General features: G+C 33.7%; 1 protein-coding gene and 1 pseudogene across 1 annotated transcript; both read left to right on the top strand.

Annotated features, from left to right (window-relative positions):
• The first annotated feature begins 1,006 nt into the window (after positions 1-1,006).
• Positions 1,007-4,564, top strand: LOC143563399 (uncharacterized). Its single transcript, XM_077050944.1, has 8 exons — positions 1,007-1,132; positions 1,510-1,952; positions 2,073-2,315; positions 2,509-2,729; positions 2,795-2,996; positions 3,100-3,271; positions 3,374-3,650; positions 3,759-4,564. Exons 1-8 carry the CDS (start codon positions 1,007-1,009, stop codon positions 4,562-4,564), a joined length of 2,490 nt encoding a protein of 829 aa, XP_076907059.1.
• Positions 4,565-15,971: 11,407 nt separating this feature from the next.
• Positions 15,972-17,590, top strand: LOC143563392 (GRAS family protein RAD1 pseudogene; annotated as a pseudogene).
• The last annotated feature ends 279 nt before the right edge of the window (positions 17,591-17,869 follow it).

Genomic DNA, 17,869 nt, shown 5'->3' with positions numbered 1-17,869 from the left:
GGAGAGGAAAAAAAGGCAGTGCCTATACAACGTTCTCTTTATGTTGTCGCAATGGAAATGTTAAACTTCCTGATTTAAAGCAACCTCATGAAACTTATGTAAAGTTATTTCGTGGAGAAGATCCTATAAGCAAGTATTTTTTGAAAAATATTAGACGATTCAATTCTATGTACTCCTTTACATCAATAGGTGGAAAAGTTGACAATTCCATTAATAGAGGAAACGCTCCTTACACGTTTAGACTTGGCGGAGAAAACTACCATTCTATAGAAAGTCTTCTTCCATTAGATAGTAACAAACCTCAGTTTGCTCAACTATACATTTATGATACGGAGAACGAAATATCAAACCGACAAAAAGTTTTTGGGTAAGGCTTACTTTTAAACATTATATGTTTTTCATTTATAAAACAATTACTGTTTTATCTAACATTTCCTTTATATTAATGTTAAAGTTTATTTGTTTGTCTTACAGTCAATCATCTTCAGATGCCAACAATTACGAAAATTATATTATTAATTATCTCAAGGAAATGCTAGACTCACAAAATCCATTGGTTCAGGCATATCGTATGGTACGTGATACTTATAAAGAAAATCCTCAGAATGATTTTAAGCTCCGCATTGTTGGAACAAGGAAATACGATGCTAGGACTTATAACTTAACAACGGCCTCTGAGGTGGCCGCTCTTATTGTTGGAGATATTGGTGATGCCATGGACAAGAGAGATATAATAGTTAACTCCAGCTCTGGTGGTCTTCGACGAATTAGTGAACTTCATCCTTCTTATACTCCTCTTCAATTTCCGTTGATTTATCCTTTTGGTGAGGATGGTTATAAGGTAGACATTCCTCATAGGAATGTAGATACTTCATCTACGGCTGGCCGTAAGAAGTGCACGATGTGAGAGTTCTTTGCATATAGGTTACAAGATAGGCCGAAACAATTCTCATTACCCTTAAATGGAAGACGGCTTTTTCAGCAGCTTTTGGTTGAAAAATATACCATGGTTGAGAGTCAAATGTTGCGTTTTATACGTGGAAAACAGAGTGAACTTAGGTCTGACACCTACGAAAGCCTTCGAAACCTTAAGACGGCAGGAAATTCAGATGTTTCAACATCTGGGCAGCGTGTAATTCTTCCGTCATCTTTTACTGGTGGAAGCAGATATATGATGCAAAATTACTTAAACGCTACGTGTCTTTGTAGATGGTACGGTTATCCAGATTTTTTCTTAACCATTACGTGCAATCCCGGTTGGCAAGAAGTCAAACGTTTTTTTAAAGGATACCAATTTAAATTCTGAAGATAGGCCAGATATACTATGTTGGATTTTTAAAATGAAGCTTAATTCAATGATTAAGTTGTTGAAGGATAAGGCTTTGTTTGGAAAAATTAAAGCAGGTTCGGTTTTCTATTTAATTTTTTTTTCATATTTTGTTTACTTTTTATTCCAGATATTTTTTTCATTTAATTTTTACTAATTTATTTGTTTTATTCCAAATGCAGCCGTTTACACGATTGGAGTTTCAGAAACGTGGTCTGCCTCATGCCCATATTTGCCTATTCATTGCTCCAGAGAATAAAATTCACAATCCGTCCCATATAGATAATTTTATTTCAAGTGAAATTCTTGACAAGTTCACTGAACCAGACCTATACCAGCTTGTGTCAGATCATATGCTTCATGGTCCTTGTGGTGAGGCTAATCCGAGCTGTAGCTGCATGATTGATAGAGAATGTTCCAAAAATTTCCCAAAACGATTTCAAAATGAGACAAGTATAGATTCCAACGGTTTTCCGTTTTATAAAAGAAGAGACAATGGACGTTACGTCGTTAAGAAAGGTACAAATCTAGATAATAGAAGTGTTGTCCCTTACAACAAAATTCTTTTACGAAAGTATCAAGCCCATATAAATGTCGAGTGGTGCAATCAAGAAGGATCAATCAAGTATTTGTTTATATATATAAATAAGGGTCCAGATCGAGCTACAATTTTCCTTGTCCAAAATAACACCGCCGACAATGAAGATCCTCAAGTAGATGAGATTAAAGCTTTTTACGATTGTAGATATCTTTCTGCATGTGAGTCTGCTTGGAGAATATTTGCATTTGATGTTCATTACAAGGTCCCGGCTGTTACGAGACTTCCTTTTCATTTACCTGGTCAACAAATAATTTATGGCCCTGAGGAAGATTTTGAAGATGTTCTTACCAAGACTTCCAATTCAGTTTCAATGTTTACTGGTTGGATGGAACCAAATAGAAACTACGAGCATGCAAGGAGGCTATCATATGCTGAGTTTCCAACACAGTTTGTATGGAAAAAAAACATCACCACCAAAATGGGTAGAAAGGCAAAGTGGGTTTGTTATTGGTAGAATTCATGCCGTTCCCGCATCATTTGACGAGGCATACTACTTAAGAATACTTTTAAACAAGGTTAAAGGACCGAAACGTTTTGAAGATATTCGAACAGTAGATGGTTTTGTTTGTGATTCTTTTAGAGATGCATGTTATAGAAGAGGACTTTTAGACGATGATAAGGAGTACATAGAAGCAATTGAGGAAGCAAACCATACCGCAAACGGATATTATTTAAGAAATTTGTTTGCAACAATGCTTATAACATCCTCCTTATCAAGACCTGATTACGTTTGGGATAATACATGGCAATTTTTAGTCGACGGGATTCTTTATCATCAACAAAAGAAACACAAGAATCTAGGTTAGTTTTGTTATATGCGTGAACTTGTCTTTTTGTAGTTTAGTTTAAGGTAGATTTTTTTTCAGGTTTGTCTCTTAGTGACGAGCAACTGAAGAACCTGGCATTACTTCAGATTGAGGAGTTTTTGGTATCAAACAATTCATCTCTACGTAGGTTTTCACACATGCCTTTTCCAGATCAGGAATCTGTGTCTACGTCAATGAATCCTCTTATGATGGAAGAATTATCTTATGATAAGGATTCTTTGTCAAATGATTTTAAGCTTTTGTACACATCTCTAACTGATGAACAAAAAAACGTTTACAACGAAATATTCAACTCCGTGAAACGTAAAAAAGGTGGTGTTTTTTTTCGTGTATGGTTACGGCAGTACTGGCAAAACATACTTATGGAAAACTTTATCTGCCTCAATTCGGTCAAAGGAAGAAATTGTTCTTAATGTTGCTTCAAGTGGAATAGCATCTTTATTATTAGAAGGCGGTAGAACGGCTCATTCCAGATTCCTTATTCCAATCAATCTTACCGAGGACTCCCAATGTCAGGTAACTATTATAAATTTCATTAAGTCTAGATTATTTCACATTTAAATTTATGTTTTTAAATTATTTTATTGAATATAATGTTGACATATTCAACATTTTCAGGTTAAGGGAAATACAGATATTTCTGAGTTATTGAAGAAAACATCATTAATAATTTGGGATGAAGCTCCCATGATTCATAAACATGCATTCGAATCATTGGACAGAACCCTAAAAGATGTTATGAACGTTGATTTGGGCAACACTTCTGGATCATTGTTTGGAGGTAAGGTAGTTGTTCTTGGTGGTGATTTCAGACAGATTTTACCTGTTGTACAGAATGGAACAATAAACGATTGTGTGAACGCCACAATTAGTTCTTCTTACATATGGTCAAATTGTAAGGTTTTGAAACTAACTAAGAATATGAGGTTGACTGTTGGTTCTCAAATGTCAAATTCTTTAGAGATTAAATAATTCACTGATTGGTTGTTGGATATTGGTCAAGGTAATCTTGGTGGTCCTAATGATGGTGAAGCAACTATATCAATTCCAGAGGATCTTCTAATAAAAGATTCTCTTGATCCTATGTCTGATTTAATAGACTTTGTTTATCCTTCTATGTTAGATAGGTTTAATGATCTTACTTACCTTCAAGAACGGGCGTTGCTTGCTCCGTTAAATGATGTGGTTCAAGAGATTAATGATCGTATGTTAGCGTATTTTCCTGGTCAAGAAATGGAGTACTTAAGTTCAGATAGCATCGACGAGGTTAAAAGTGTATCTGAGGATTTTGATCCCACGTTGTACTCTCCTTATTTTCTTAATGGTATAAAGATGTCCGGAATGCCAAACCATCGTTTGTTACTTAAGGTTGGAGTTCCTATTATGTTACTACGGAATATTAATCAGAAAAAAGGGTTGTGCAATGGAACTCGACTACAAGTTGTTAGTTTGGGTAAACGCATCATTGAAGCTAAAGTTGTTTCTGGTACTAATATTGGATTTCGTACTTTACTTAGCAGAATAAGTCTTACACCGTCTGATAAGAAGCTTCCATTCAAGTTAAAGAAGAGACAGTTTCCTATATCGGTTTGTTTTGCAATGACTATAAATAAAAGTCAAGGACAATCTTTATCGTGTGTTGGATTATATTTAAAAGACCCGGTTTTAACACATGGCCAGCTTTATGTTGCTTTGTCTAGAGTGAAGACTCGCGAAGGTATTAAGATTGTTTTATTAGATAAGGAATCCAAATTGATTAGTGAAACCAAAAATGTTGTGTATAAGAAAATATTTGGAAACCTTCTATGAATTTATTGACAATATTTTTTTTGTTTACGTTTGTATCTTTTTAAATATGTTTAAAGTTTTTTAATAAAAGGATTGTATTATTTTATTTTGTTTTGTTTAACTATAGGTACATGTTTGTATGCTCAATTATGTTTAGTTGTTTATGGTTTTTGTATTATATCTTTTATGTTTTTGAAATTTAATTTTATAGACTTTTATTTATAGGCTAATATTATACTGATTTATATATATATATATATATATATATATATATATATATATATATATCCGAAATATATGTTATACACATTTATATCTTATCAATTTATTTAAAAAAAATAGGAGAATAGGTTAAATGTTCATCAATAGTTTAATAAATATATGGATAAACATGAGTTTTATGGAATCAATAAACCATCATTTTTATTAATAATTAAAAAAGACACTTTGGAAGATAAACATAATAAGCATAACTTCTTCAATAATCAGTTTGTTTGAAATCTTCATCTCTTCCATCATCTTCAACAATGACAACAATTGTTTCTTGGAAATTTTCATCCGAAACCAATAATTATCAGTTAATTCTTAGCGATCTGTCTACAATCCACAAGCCTTCTATCGAATTGGTTCTGTCTTTTAACATTCTGTCTAAGTACCAAATAATAGGATTTGGAAACCGCAAACAAGTTATTAACGACGAAGAGAGAGAACTATTGAATGTTCTAAATGAAGAGATTTTACAACATGAACAAGAACTATTTCCTTTTGTCAATGTTAGGGAGTGGTTTTATTATCCTTTGCAAAATAATGTGGTTATCAAATATGTGAATGGGCAACAAAAGACTGTTAATCCGAAGTCGATATTGCAATCCAATGACATTTTTCTTTTAAGAGATTTAGATTTCTTGAAGCTTTCTAATGTTTTTAAAGCAAGAGCACATTTGGATTTGGAGAATGAGGTGGCTGAGAAGGTTAATTTAACAATAATTATTGTGAATCTGTTTTATTTTTTATTTTTCTATATTCTTAACACAACGTATTTCAAGAGAAAATTACCAAAATAAACAAGTTTGACCATTTTTTTTAAATACACATGCCTATTTTAGCCTACATGATTCCAACCATTAAGTTTTTGACCAATAATCAAGTGACATATCAGTGAAGCCGGCTAAGCCCTAGCCGCCACTTTATGGACATAGAATTTTATGAAAAGTAAACGCGACCCACCTTTAGCCTATAAAAATTCGATACGTATCAAAGACGGCTAAATTTAGCCTACATCTATGGTTATTTAGCCGGCATCCTTGACTCGTAGCCGGTTTCGGGGCACGTGTCTATTCACTTAGCCAGCTCCAAATATTCCTTCGTAGCCGACTCCAACTCAGCTTATAGGCTAAGGCTTCACTTAGCCGTCTTCTTTTTTTCATTTAGCCGTCTAATTTTAGCCGCCAAAATTGAAAATATTACCAACCTTACTAACCGTATTAAATATTTAGCCGGCTTCTTTCTTTTTATCTCTTAGTCGTTTTGTTAGCCAGTGTAAAATTTGCCCTCAAAATTAAATATTTTTACATACTCAATTAATTATTTTGCTGGTTTCTATTATTTTTTTCTCTTAGCTGCCAATATTTTTTCTCCTAAACGGCATGTTTTAGCCATCATAAATAAATACATTTACCTACCCAAATTTAATTTTTCATCAACCATTCTTATAAAGCTATACAACCATCTTGACTCCATCTTATAAAACGATCTTCACCCTATCAAACTATTTTACTTTCTTATCACACAAGATCCTCATTTTAAAAAAAAACTAGTAATCGTACCCGCGCGTTGCCACGGGCCGAGTTGTTGGCATGTTTTGTTTGTGTTGAAAGTGATCATTTGGTCATTCATATAACGCATCAGCCATATGATCAATGGAAAAATATAATTTAACAGGTTTACATATATAGTTAAGTTCAAAATAGAAGTGTAAAAGTTACTTAGATGAAGCCTCACTATTAACGAAGGGACTTGCAACACTCTTGCAAGTAACGTTTTACAACCCGTACTAATTTGGACCCCACAACCCGGTACAAAATTATAAAACCTGAATAACTGAACCATTTTGGTGACAATTACATCTCTGCAATAGCCTCTTTGCGTATAAATCCCCACAAACAAAGATATCTAGTCTGTACCAACAAAACACAAAAGGCATATGTCAAACCTTAATAACTTAACAAAGAAAACAAAACACTTGTTCAAGATTCACATACCCATGATTCCCATCTAGACGAATCCGACCGACCACCACGCTGTCCTTGTTTGACACCTCCAAAGGAGTATGAATATGGTTATTAGCTCGATCATCAACAACCACCAGTCTTGAAGGTTAACACGTCCATAACTGTCAAAAAACAAAATTTTTAACCATGATATTTTATCATTATTGATTAGTCATTATGTCAATATTTAACATTAAAATTACTGATGAGGAATGTCCATCCTGCTCATGCCACGTGACGAAAATGAAACGATGTGATTGTTGTAATCTATATCACCAACAACAATAACATCACTTTGATCTGCGGGATTATTGAGTGTATCGTAAAGCAAGCCATCATTTCTAACTGCCGGCACTACTACTATATTTCTTCCAATACCTGGTATGACAACGGGTCATACATGTTGAGTTGTTCGGTTATTGGGTTTTGTTATAAATGAAGAAATTAATGAGTAATAGATGATTGCATATGTTCTTTTTAACATGAAAATCTGAAGACTTTATTTGCTTCTTGGAACTATAATCAATTATATCTAAACACATGCTTCATTAACAAATTAATGAATTGATATTGTGTTTCATTCAAATAATGTTAATAAATTATAAGATTCATTCATTGTCACAACTTTGTCTAATTTCCATTGTCTGAGTGACATATTACTTTTGCTCGTTGATCATACTTTCAAATCTAAAAAGTGTAAACAGTTTAATGTACACGGTACCTATTTTTTCGCTGACGATGAAGATAAGTAAATGAATGACACCTGTATGAAACAATTTCAACACATATCCATATTTAGTATCCATATATTTGGTTTGCAAAACCTGAGGTATAAAAAAAATTCTAGAAATTTAACAAAAGAAAGGTTCAGGGTAGAGATCATTGCAATAACGACGATAAATATCAAATTCAGGATTTAATACCAAATAGGTAGATTTTCCATAAATATATATGATTTTCCCCTAATTCGAACCGTAGCCACTGTCCTCGTCGTCTAACGCCGGACTACCATTGGCTTTCTCTGTTTTAATCGACACCTTTGTGAAGAACGCCTCCCTCCCTCCATCTTGTCTGTTGAAGCAGGAGGGAATTGTGGATGAGCGTGGATTAAAAAACCTTTTCTGAAACGTGGAAAGAAAAATACTTAAACTGGATGTACACCATGCACTAAATGTTGTAGAGAAGAGAAAAAAAATAATATAAACCAGCTAAATAATTAATTGTGTAGGTAAACATATTTAATTTTGAGGGCTAAATTTTCACCGGTTAACAAGACGGCTAACAGATAAAAAGAAAGAAGCCGGCTAAATATTTAATACGTTTGGTAAGGTTGGTTAAATTTTCAGTTTTGGCGGTTAAAATTAGACGGCTAAATGAAAAAAAGAAGACGGATAAGTGAAGCTTTAGCCTACAAGCCGAGCTGGACCGGCTAAGAAGGAATAATTGGAGCCAGCTAAGTGAATAGACACGTGTCCCGAAACCGGCTAAGAGTCAAGGATGTCGGCTAAATAACCATAGATGTAGGCTAAATTTAGCCGTCTTTGACACGTGTCGAATTGTTTTATATAGGCTAAAGGTGGGTCGCGTTTGCTTTTCATAAAATACCGTGTCCATAAAGTGGCGCCTAAGGCTTAGCCAGCTTCACTATCATTGTTTTTTGGTCAAAACTCAATGATTTGAAAGATGTAAGCTAAAATAGACAATTCTGTGTTGGAAAAAATGTTGGTCAAAATTGTTTATTTTAGTAAGTTTTCTCTTATTTCAACTATACTCATTTTTTGTACGAACATCTTTTTATTTGTAAATCTCGAACTGGTTTTCTTAAAAAGAACATTAGTTACTCAATCAGTCCGGTCCATATGCCGAACATATTTAAACATTACATTTAATTTATAAAATATTTTTATTTATGTGTAAGTGGGAGGACGATAGAAGGTCACCCAATGAATGCTTTCCTTCTTGTTTTCTAGATGATCACCTCGTACTCGTAGCACAACTATGCCACGTCCATGTTTATTATTTGTTTCATCTTAATTCCCATCGTATAGGCGGCTATTAACACAAACTACTAAGAAAAGAATATATGATTCGTTAATTAATAGTTCTAAAAATAGCATTTTCCGTGCTTCGATTGGTCTGTATATTTATATTATATGGATTATTATAATATAAAGGATAATAGCATTTTGTTCAATAGGTTTATGTAGAGGATAAACCAATAAGAACACATAAATTGGATGTGTCTCAATGGTAGAGCACTTACTTTACTAGTGAGAGGTAGGAGGTTCAAACCTCATTATCACCAATTTATATGGGAGATATGAGGGATAACCCTGGCTTGTCAGGGTTTTGAGTCCTGATCTCACCCGGTTTTACGGGCTCCTCGCTGTCATGCCATTTGGCAGGCGTGGGAGTTGGGTTTTATCCGGTGAATCCCTCAATAGGTGGACCGCTAGTGGCTCCGTCCGTTCGGACTAGTGGCCAGCTCGGCCTACCTTTAGCCAATGGGGGCCGCGTACGGAGTACCCGACGTTACTTATTGGTCATTCAAAAAAAAAACAATAAGAACACAAAAATAAATATATTTATTAGATACCTCAATTTTACATGGATTATTATATACTTATACTAGTTTTTTATCCATCGTATTACGGGGGGTTGTTTTTATATTATTTGTTTTAATATTTATCTTTTTTTTTTTGAATTTTTTTATTGTATAAAAGTTAATAATATACTTATGGGTTGATATTAAATTGTTTCACAAATAAATGAGATGTTATAACCCGGTTTAAAAGCTATATGAGTTTGATGAGGTCCAATACCAGTTTATTTTTTTTACTATAAAATTGATTTTTAATTATAAATAATATACATCTTTTTTTAAATAATATATATCTTACTTAAATTCGTATAGGCGGCCATTAACACAAACTATTAAGATTTTTTTTTTTTATTATTTGTATCCTAGCTTTTGAACCCGTGTATTACAAGGAATTTGTCAAATGAATGAAATTTAGGTATTTAATCATACATAATTTAGGGATTTTCTTTTGAATTTATAGATTAATTTTAATATAATCACACACTTCAAATGTTACATACTTAAATTTTACAGTTTCTTAAGATTGAAATAATGTTTAAGATGACATAAAATCAATTATTGGTAACTAAACATATTAAAGATGTTTTATATGAATGTAATTTAAATGGTGTTTTACAAATTGTAAGATTATAAATATTGTATTTATTCAACTAAATTTGAAGATATATATAATAAACATATGTCACTAATTATTATGTGACAATGGTTCGTAAATCATTATTTAACTAATTAAATAATTCATTTTTTAAAAGTTATGTTCAAACTTTCTATATCTAATAGTAAATTTAGATGCAACGGGTTAGTAAAAATTATTGTGATTTAAATTACATTAAATACTTTTTTTTCATATGAGTTACAACTAATAGATAATACTAACTAAACCCATGACCCATAGATAACATGGATTAAGGAGAGTGAAGATTAGAAAATATGAGAGAAATTAAAATTAAGATTGAATGTGGTTATGGCACATCATCATTATTTTTGTTTATTAGTATAGGTAGAGGTAGATAGGTAGATATTTTTTAACGAAAAATTTTATAAAAAGGACTAGCAGGAAACTAGTAAAAAACCCCAAAACAAACAATCAATGAAACCAAAAGGAATGAAAACCACCAAAAAAAGCTATTAAAAACCAAAAGTACACATGATCAACTTAGGGTTTTAAAATATTCTTCTTCTTCTATAATCTTGCAAACAAGGTCTTTCATGCCCTCGAAATTCACCCCCAAGTCTCAAGCCAACCTAATTGTAGCCTCAGTCTTCTTTGTATTGTCACATGTCTAGGACATCTACCTATACTAGTAAAACAAAATAATTCTGGACATATGACATTCTAAGGTTAATTCTCACTATCAAATTCCCGGCAAAATCAGTTCTCTTCTATTGATAGAAAAGAATAAAATATTGGTTCTCAATATAGTATTGATTATAAATTAACATACCGTATTAATTGGTCAATCTTCATTGATTGAATTATTAACGCCATAAATTATATTCTAAACATACTATATATAAAAAAATATTAATATAATAATTATGTGTCATATATATATATATACACACACACTAGGTTATTAACCCGTGTACGACACGGGTGTAAATATTGATATTTTCGAACAAACACATGTCATTTGAAATGACAACATAAGTTGTTATATGTTATTCAGGACGACAACATACTTAAAGTTGTAAATGATATTGGTACGAAAACAAATGATTATGAAACAAAGATAAACCCAAATAACATTTAAATTACAATCTTTGAAAACATAATCAAAGGTTAAAAATGTAAAATTTATAAGCTACAACAAAGACTTCCTTATAAACCATATTTATTCTTTATTTGTAACTTTGTCTTCCTTGTTTAATATAAGAATTTTAACACCACTCTTAGCTCTTGATAAAGCTACATAGAGTTTTCTATGTGTAAACACCGGGTCTTTGAGATACATGTCAACTTTTGCTAACTTGAATTTTGTTAATTTTCATTGCAAAACAGACTACAACTGGAAAAAAACTATCTTCTCTTCAATTTAAACGAAAGTTTCTTATCTGAAGGTGTTAGACCACAACGAATTATATAAGTGTGATAACCAGTATTAGTACCTGAAATAACTTTTACTTCAACAAAACGCCTACCCAAATTAATTACTCGCAATTTAGTTTCATTACACAAACCGTTATTCTGATCTATATTGCTATAACATTATTGACACACCGACTTTTAAAACCAATCTATGAGTCAAAATAATTTCAGTCTTTTTGATTTTATTTAGCATAATGTGTTTATAAAAGTTTTAGTTCAAATTAAAATATAAAAAAATAATTGGTATGATCTTACTTAAAAACCAAAAAACTGTTTTTTTATATAGACCACAACTAAATTTGTGAATTTTGTTGCTAAGTTTGGAAATAATATAAATTGAGTAAACCAAATATAAGTAAAAAAATAATGGAGATATATCTGTTTAAAAAGGAAAATATGATGTCTTTTTGGTTTATGGTCGGGTATGGAATGTATAACATTTTTGTGAAAGACTTTAGTTACATCTTTCAGAAAGGTCTCATTGTTTCAAATGTTGCTTCCAGTGGCACTGCTTCATTATTGTAATTATTGTATGCCGATGATAGAACAACTCATTCTTGATTTAAAGTTAAAATATATTTGACGATTTAAAACTATTATATTTGTAATACATTTATTTACATAGTTTTATTTATATTAAATTATTTATTGTACTTTATATATTAACTTATCCCGTATAATACACGGGTTTCTAAAGCTAGTATTAAGATATATAAATAATTAATTCATTTAATAGTTCTAAAAATAGCGTTTTATGTGCTTCGATTGGTCTATATGTTTTGGTTGAATAGGTTTATGTAGAGGATAAACGAATAAGAACACAAAAATTAATATATTTATTAGGCACCTCAGTTATATGGATTATTATATATTTATACTTTATACAAAAAAATTATATAATTATATTATATGCATGTATGAATAAGCCTTTCCTTGCATAGGCGAAGGATACTATTGCACAATGTATTTTTGGATTCACCTAAAGAGAAGGTATATCACGGAACTATGCCTTACATACCTTGGCACACTAGATATTTAGAAAGAAAATATATAATTCCAAGATATTTTCTCAATGTTTTTCATACCGATTTCACGGCTTTACTCAAATGGCTCATGAAATTCATAGTTTATTCATAGACTTTATCAACAATGCATCAATCGATTTCACGGCTTTACTCAAACATGTTGCCATAGTAGACTCACGCAAATGTTCATGAACTTGTGCCCATCAACAATGCATCAATCTATTTGCTAAACAAATCATTGTTCTTCATGCTCACCTTTTCATTTTTCACACTATCAAAACATGTTTGTTTGACCCGGCCCGTTTTCCGCTCCTACTCACAAAAATTTCTTGATCCGTCACCGACTAATATGGGTATTTTAATGTCAAGTTATCACATGTATAGTACTTATTAAAATGATCAATATAAAAACTTTATACCAGCTAGTTAAAAAAGGTTATTTACTTCATCACTAATCTACATCATGCAAGATCACACCGATGACCGAAGATCATGGTTTAAATACTCTCTTTCTACCAATGACTTAATAAAAATATCATTATTTGGATGCATTTAAAATTCAAGCATATAACTGTTTTCATTTCCTGACCAACTATGGTAAAGTTAAAAAGGCATGTTAGATTCTCTACAAAACAAGAAAGTCTTGATCATTGCATTTAAATAAATGGTTTTTTACATGTAGAATAAAAATATGTATGGGAATCAATGATAATTACATTTAAGCGCATCATTTCTATTGTTTGTGGAATCGTATATTTATTCATACCAAGTGTAAAATCGATGAGTTTCTTGTAACTTTAACTGCTTCAAAAGAGTTACATCAAAATAATAATTTAAAAGAGTCTCGGCCCTGACGCGGTTCAGTTCCTTAAACGGGTTCAACAGGTGGTTAGCAGTAACTCCGCCCATGCTAAGGGGAACGTTGTGTTTAGTAGGGTAGGATTTGCTATTCAGAATGGGGTAGTGGCGCGGCTGGTTGCCCGTCTATCTGCCGTTAGTCTGTAATTTATAATTGAAATAGTAATGAATGAATGTTCGAAATTAAAAATAAAAAGTTGTTGGTATTTTGCTTAAAAGGACGGAAAACCAATATTTAGAAACTGATAAAAGTTATAGAAAATTGATGTGTCTTATAGATGGGTAACATGGGTAACAATGTTAAAAAAATCAATCATTTTAGCTTAAAAAAAGGTCGATATCGATTCGGCTCATTAGGGTATATATGCATGTGATTCCGGCATTAGTAACTCAATAGGAAGAGAGAGAGAGAGAAAAAAAAGGTCGTAATATGCCAAAGGGACGTCGACATATTTTTACATCAATATAAAACCATAAATACAAATATCATTAATAGTAATACGGATTCCAAGATTGATGTGTTCCGGTTGGAATTTACATAGTACCGATATTGTTGGGACGACATCAATTTAGTTTGTCAAAGTTCTGGTACCATACCGGTATTTGCTATAGCTTATAATACAAAAAAAAAACTCCACGTGAACTCCATTTTCAATGAAACTTAAATACTTTATTGAAAAAATTTGTATCGTGTTTATGTTTATATGTATGACAGACACTGTGACATGATTTTTGATCTCGTGTCATATCTGGGTTCATGTACCCATAAAGACTAAATAATTTGATTACACGAAAATCACTATCACTAGCATGGGAGAATAGTAATTCAGAACAATGCAATCAATTAACAAGAATCTTGTTTTAATAAGAACTTGTATTAGTGATGAAAATCATATGACTGACGCCACTATTGGCAAACCAGAATTAACCGTTAACTGTTTTAACCGTTAAGTTGACATACTATTCCATGAAACGTTGTGTTATTTGAACCAAACAATGTGATGATTTGTGACATACAAAACACAAATCATCCGTTTATTTTGGGTACTATTTTTCACAACAAAAACTTATACGCTAGTTCTCGAATTGTTTAAATTATCTGATTGAGATTACGAGTCTACCAAAACCTAAAAACAATGAAATACCTCAATTCACAAGCAATAACCCAATTTAAAGATACAACCAACAAATTAAGTTATTAACTTATTACCAATAATATATCATACAGCTTGTGATCCCTATACCTTGGGGACATTTTAGGAGCAATATGGTTAACAATGCAAGCATATAATTCCTGTCCAAAAGACAAATGAATAAGCCATCAATCATTTCTATGTTTACACTATTTTATTAATACATGTACCTTTATTGTTATTAATGTTGGGTTTCAACGGTGGTTCGGAACGAAAACAGTCAAATATATAAAATCCATTCTAGTTAATAATTATTTCGTTTCGATAGATATTAATCAATATTAATATATATGTATAAACGAACTATAAAACGCAGCGGAATATAAACGATTAAGCGAACCATAAACCGAAACCCAAGACCCGGATCCGATTACAACTTTATACGAGTACGAATAAACGAATAATAAATCAACCACAGTTAAAGTAGTCGATATACCTCGGTTATCGAAACCGGGAAGACACCGAGGGCTTAACGAAACGTGCTAGACGATAGCGACACAATCAAAACGACCAACGAGAGGCTCCGGTGACGGCGGCAACCGGTGGCGGCGGCGGCGGAGGTCCGGTGGTCTATAGTGGTGGCTCCAGTGAACAGTAGCAGCTCAGCAACAATAACAAGAACACAAGCAGCTGTAACAACTGATTCCGGCAGCTGCAATAACCGGCTGTAGCCAAAATCCGGTGACCGGAAAAACGGCTCACCGGAAAATCGGGGCTAGCGGAAAACCGGGTTGTGGCTGAGGGCGGCGTCGGTGAGCAGGGGTGGTGGTGCAGCTTCAGTGAGGTGCAGCAACAGCAGCAGCGGCTGCCGGAATGGCAGTTAACCGGAAAACCGGGTTGCCGGAATTAGGTCACCGGAAAACGGGCTGTGGTTGTGTTATTGGTCTGCGGCTGAGGTGTGGAACAACTACAACAGTGGTGGAACAAAGATACAACACCAGTGGAGGTTGCCGGAGTGTTCAAGTCGCCGGAAAACCGGTCGCCGGAAAACGGCGCCGGAATTGCGGCTGGTGACTAAGGTGGTAGTTTAGGGTTTTATCTTCTTTTTGTTGGGATTAGGTTAAAACATATTAATATATATAGTATTCTATATATAGATAATATCTTAGGATTTAACCAACCTTAATCCCATTGGGCTTAAGCCCAAATACCAACCAAAGCCTAAACCACCATCTTGATGTGTCGGGCCCAGTTAACGTTTAAGTGAGTTTATATATTTCGTTACCCCCGGTGTAACTCATACCGGGTCACATCGGGTCAGTCGCATTGACTTGACCCGAACCGACCATTAAATCCAACAATTAAATTGACAAAACCAAGAACATTTTGTCTATATAAGTCCACAACACTATGCTTATGGTTTGGTCGGAGCCTTTTGGAGTCTAATTTGAACTTCAAACACAAAAAGAAAACCCTAAATGGCTCCTGGTCTATTGACAAAACCACTTTACAATGAACAATTTGTTAATCATGTTAAAAAGGGTGTCAATGGAACCGATCCAAGACTCGAACATGGCGGAAACAAACGAAAACTAGACATTTTTCGTGATGAAGAGTATGATAGTCAAGATCTTTCGATGTCATCGTTATATCCTCGACATAATTTGTTGGTTTTTGATAATCCGAATTTTTGGCAGGTTGGATGTTTGTCAAACAAGATGATAAAACGATCGAAAAGCATGCCTGAATCAAGTTTAAACGACTGTGCGTCGTTAGATACAAGTAATGTGGCAATCCATAGAAGTAACAGTACAAACAGCTTGCCAAAACTTCGGTTTCGTGACCATGTTTTAACGTATACGCAAAGATACTTGGCCGCTGAGGCCATCGAGGATGCGGTTTATGAGGACGGGAGTTTTGAGGATGAAGGAAATAGGGACGGGACGCATCTTGTCTGATTGCTTATGTCTTGTGCGGAGGCAGTTGCGTGTCGTGATAAAGCGCATGCAACGAGTTTGTTGGCTGAGCTTCGTAGCAATGCTCTTGTTTTTGGGACGTCTTTCCAAAGGGTGGCGTCATGTTTTATGCAGGGGCTCACAGACCGACTGGCATCAATGCAACCGCTTGATGCAGTTGGGCTGGTAGCCCCTGCGAAAAACATGAACACAATTGCATTAGAAAAAAAGGAAGAGGCGTTACGACTTGTTTATGAGACATGCCTACACATTAAATTTAGTCACTTTGTTGCGAACGAAATAATACTGGAAGCCTTTGAGGGAGAGAAGAATGTTCACGTAGTGGACCTAGGAATGACGCTAGGTCTACAACAAGGACACCAATGGCGTGGGTTAATTCAAAGTCTGAGTCAGACATGGACCCCACGCCGCCTAAGGATCACTGCAGTTGCAGTTGGTCCTTTTGTTAACCAGTTTGTGACCATTGGTAACGAACTAGAAGTCTATGCCTCAGAAAAAGGCATAGATTTCGAGTTTTCTATTGTGGAAAGTAGTTTGGAGACCCTTAAACCTGAGGACATTAAGTCCTACAAAAACGAAGCCTTAGCGGTAAACAGTATTCTCCAACTTCATTGTGTCGTAAAAGAGAGCCGAGGTGCGTTAAACTCGGTTCTCCAAATAATCCACGAACTTTCCCCGAAAGTCTTGATCCTTGTGGAACAAGACTCGAACCATAATGGACCGTTCTTCCTAGGACGGTTTATGGAAGCACTACACTATTATTCAGCCATTTTCGACTCACTTGATGCAATGTTACCAAAATATGACACTAAACGAGCAAAAATCGAACAATTTTACTTTGCGGAGGAAATCAAGAACATTTTGAGTTGTGAAGGCCAAACCGGGTGGAAAGGCACGAGCGGGTGGATCAATGGAAGCGTCGAATGAGCCGGGCTGGGTTCCAAGGTACACCGATTAAAACGACGAATCAAACGAAACAATGGCTTGAAAAACTTGATATTTCTAAAGGGTACACTATTGTGGAAGAGAAAGGTTGTTTGGTTCTCGGTTGGAAATCGAAGCCGATCGTCGCGGTTTCGTGCTGGAAATGTTAAGTTCTGGATTTGACACATTTACTGATATGGATTTATTTGCATCTAAGCTAGTACTTGAATAAGATCACGAAGAACTCATCTCTAATCATGGAGATGTAGCATCCAATATCAATGGTGAGAGTGTTGATTTTGGGGGTGAGAGTTAAATAACATTTGGTATTCAAGTGAAGTTATGTTTTTAAATTGGTCAAATATAAAAACTAAGCTATGTTTTGTTATTAATAAATGGTATATTTGTTTTAAATAATCTAACTATCACTTTTTGGTTGTTGCTAGGTC

Source organism: Bidens hawaiensis, unplaced genomic scaffold, assembly GCF_021521415.1.
Source record: "Bidens hawaiensis isolate Kalapana, Puna unplaced genomic scaffold, B.hawaiensis_p1.1 tig00021378_1, whole genome shotgun sequence".
In the NCBI taxonomy this organism is placed as follows: domain Eukaryota; kingdom Viridiplantae; phylum Streptophyta; class Magnoliopsida; order Asterales; family Asteraceae; genus Bidens; species Bidens hawaiensis.
The sequence above is the reverse complement of the archived record's forward strand: the minus strand, read 5'-3'. Positions and strand labels throughout refer to the sequence as shown.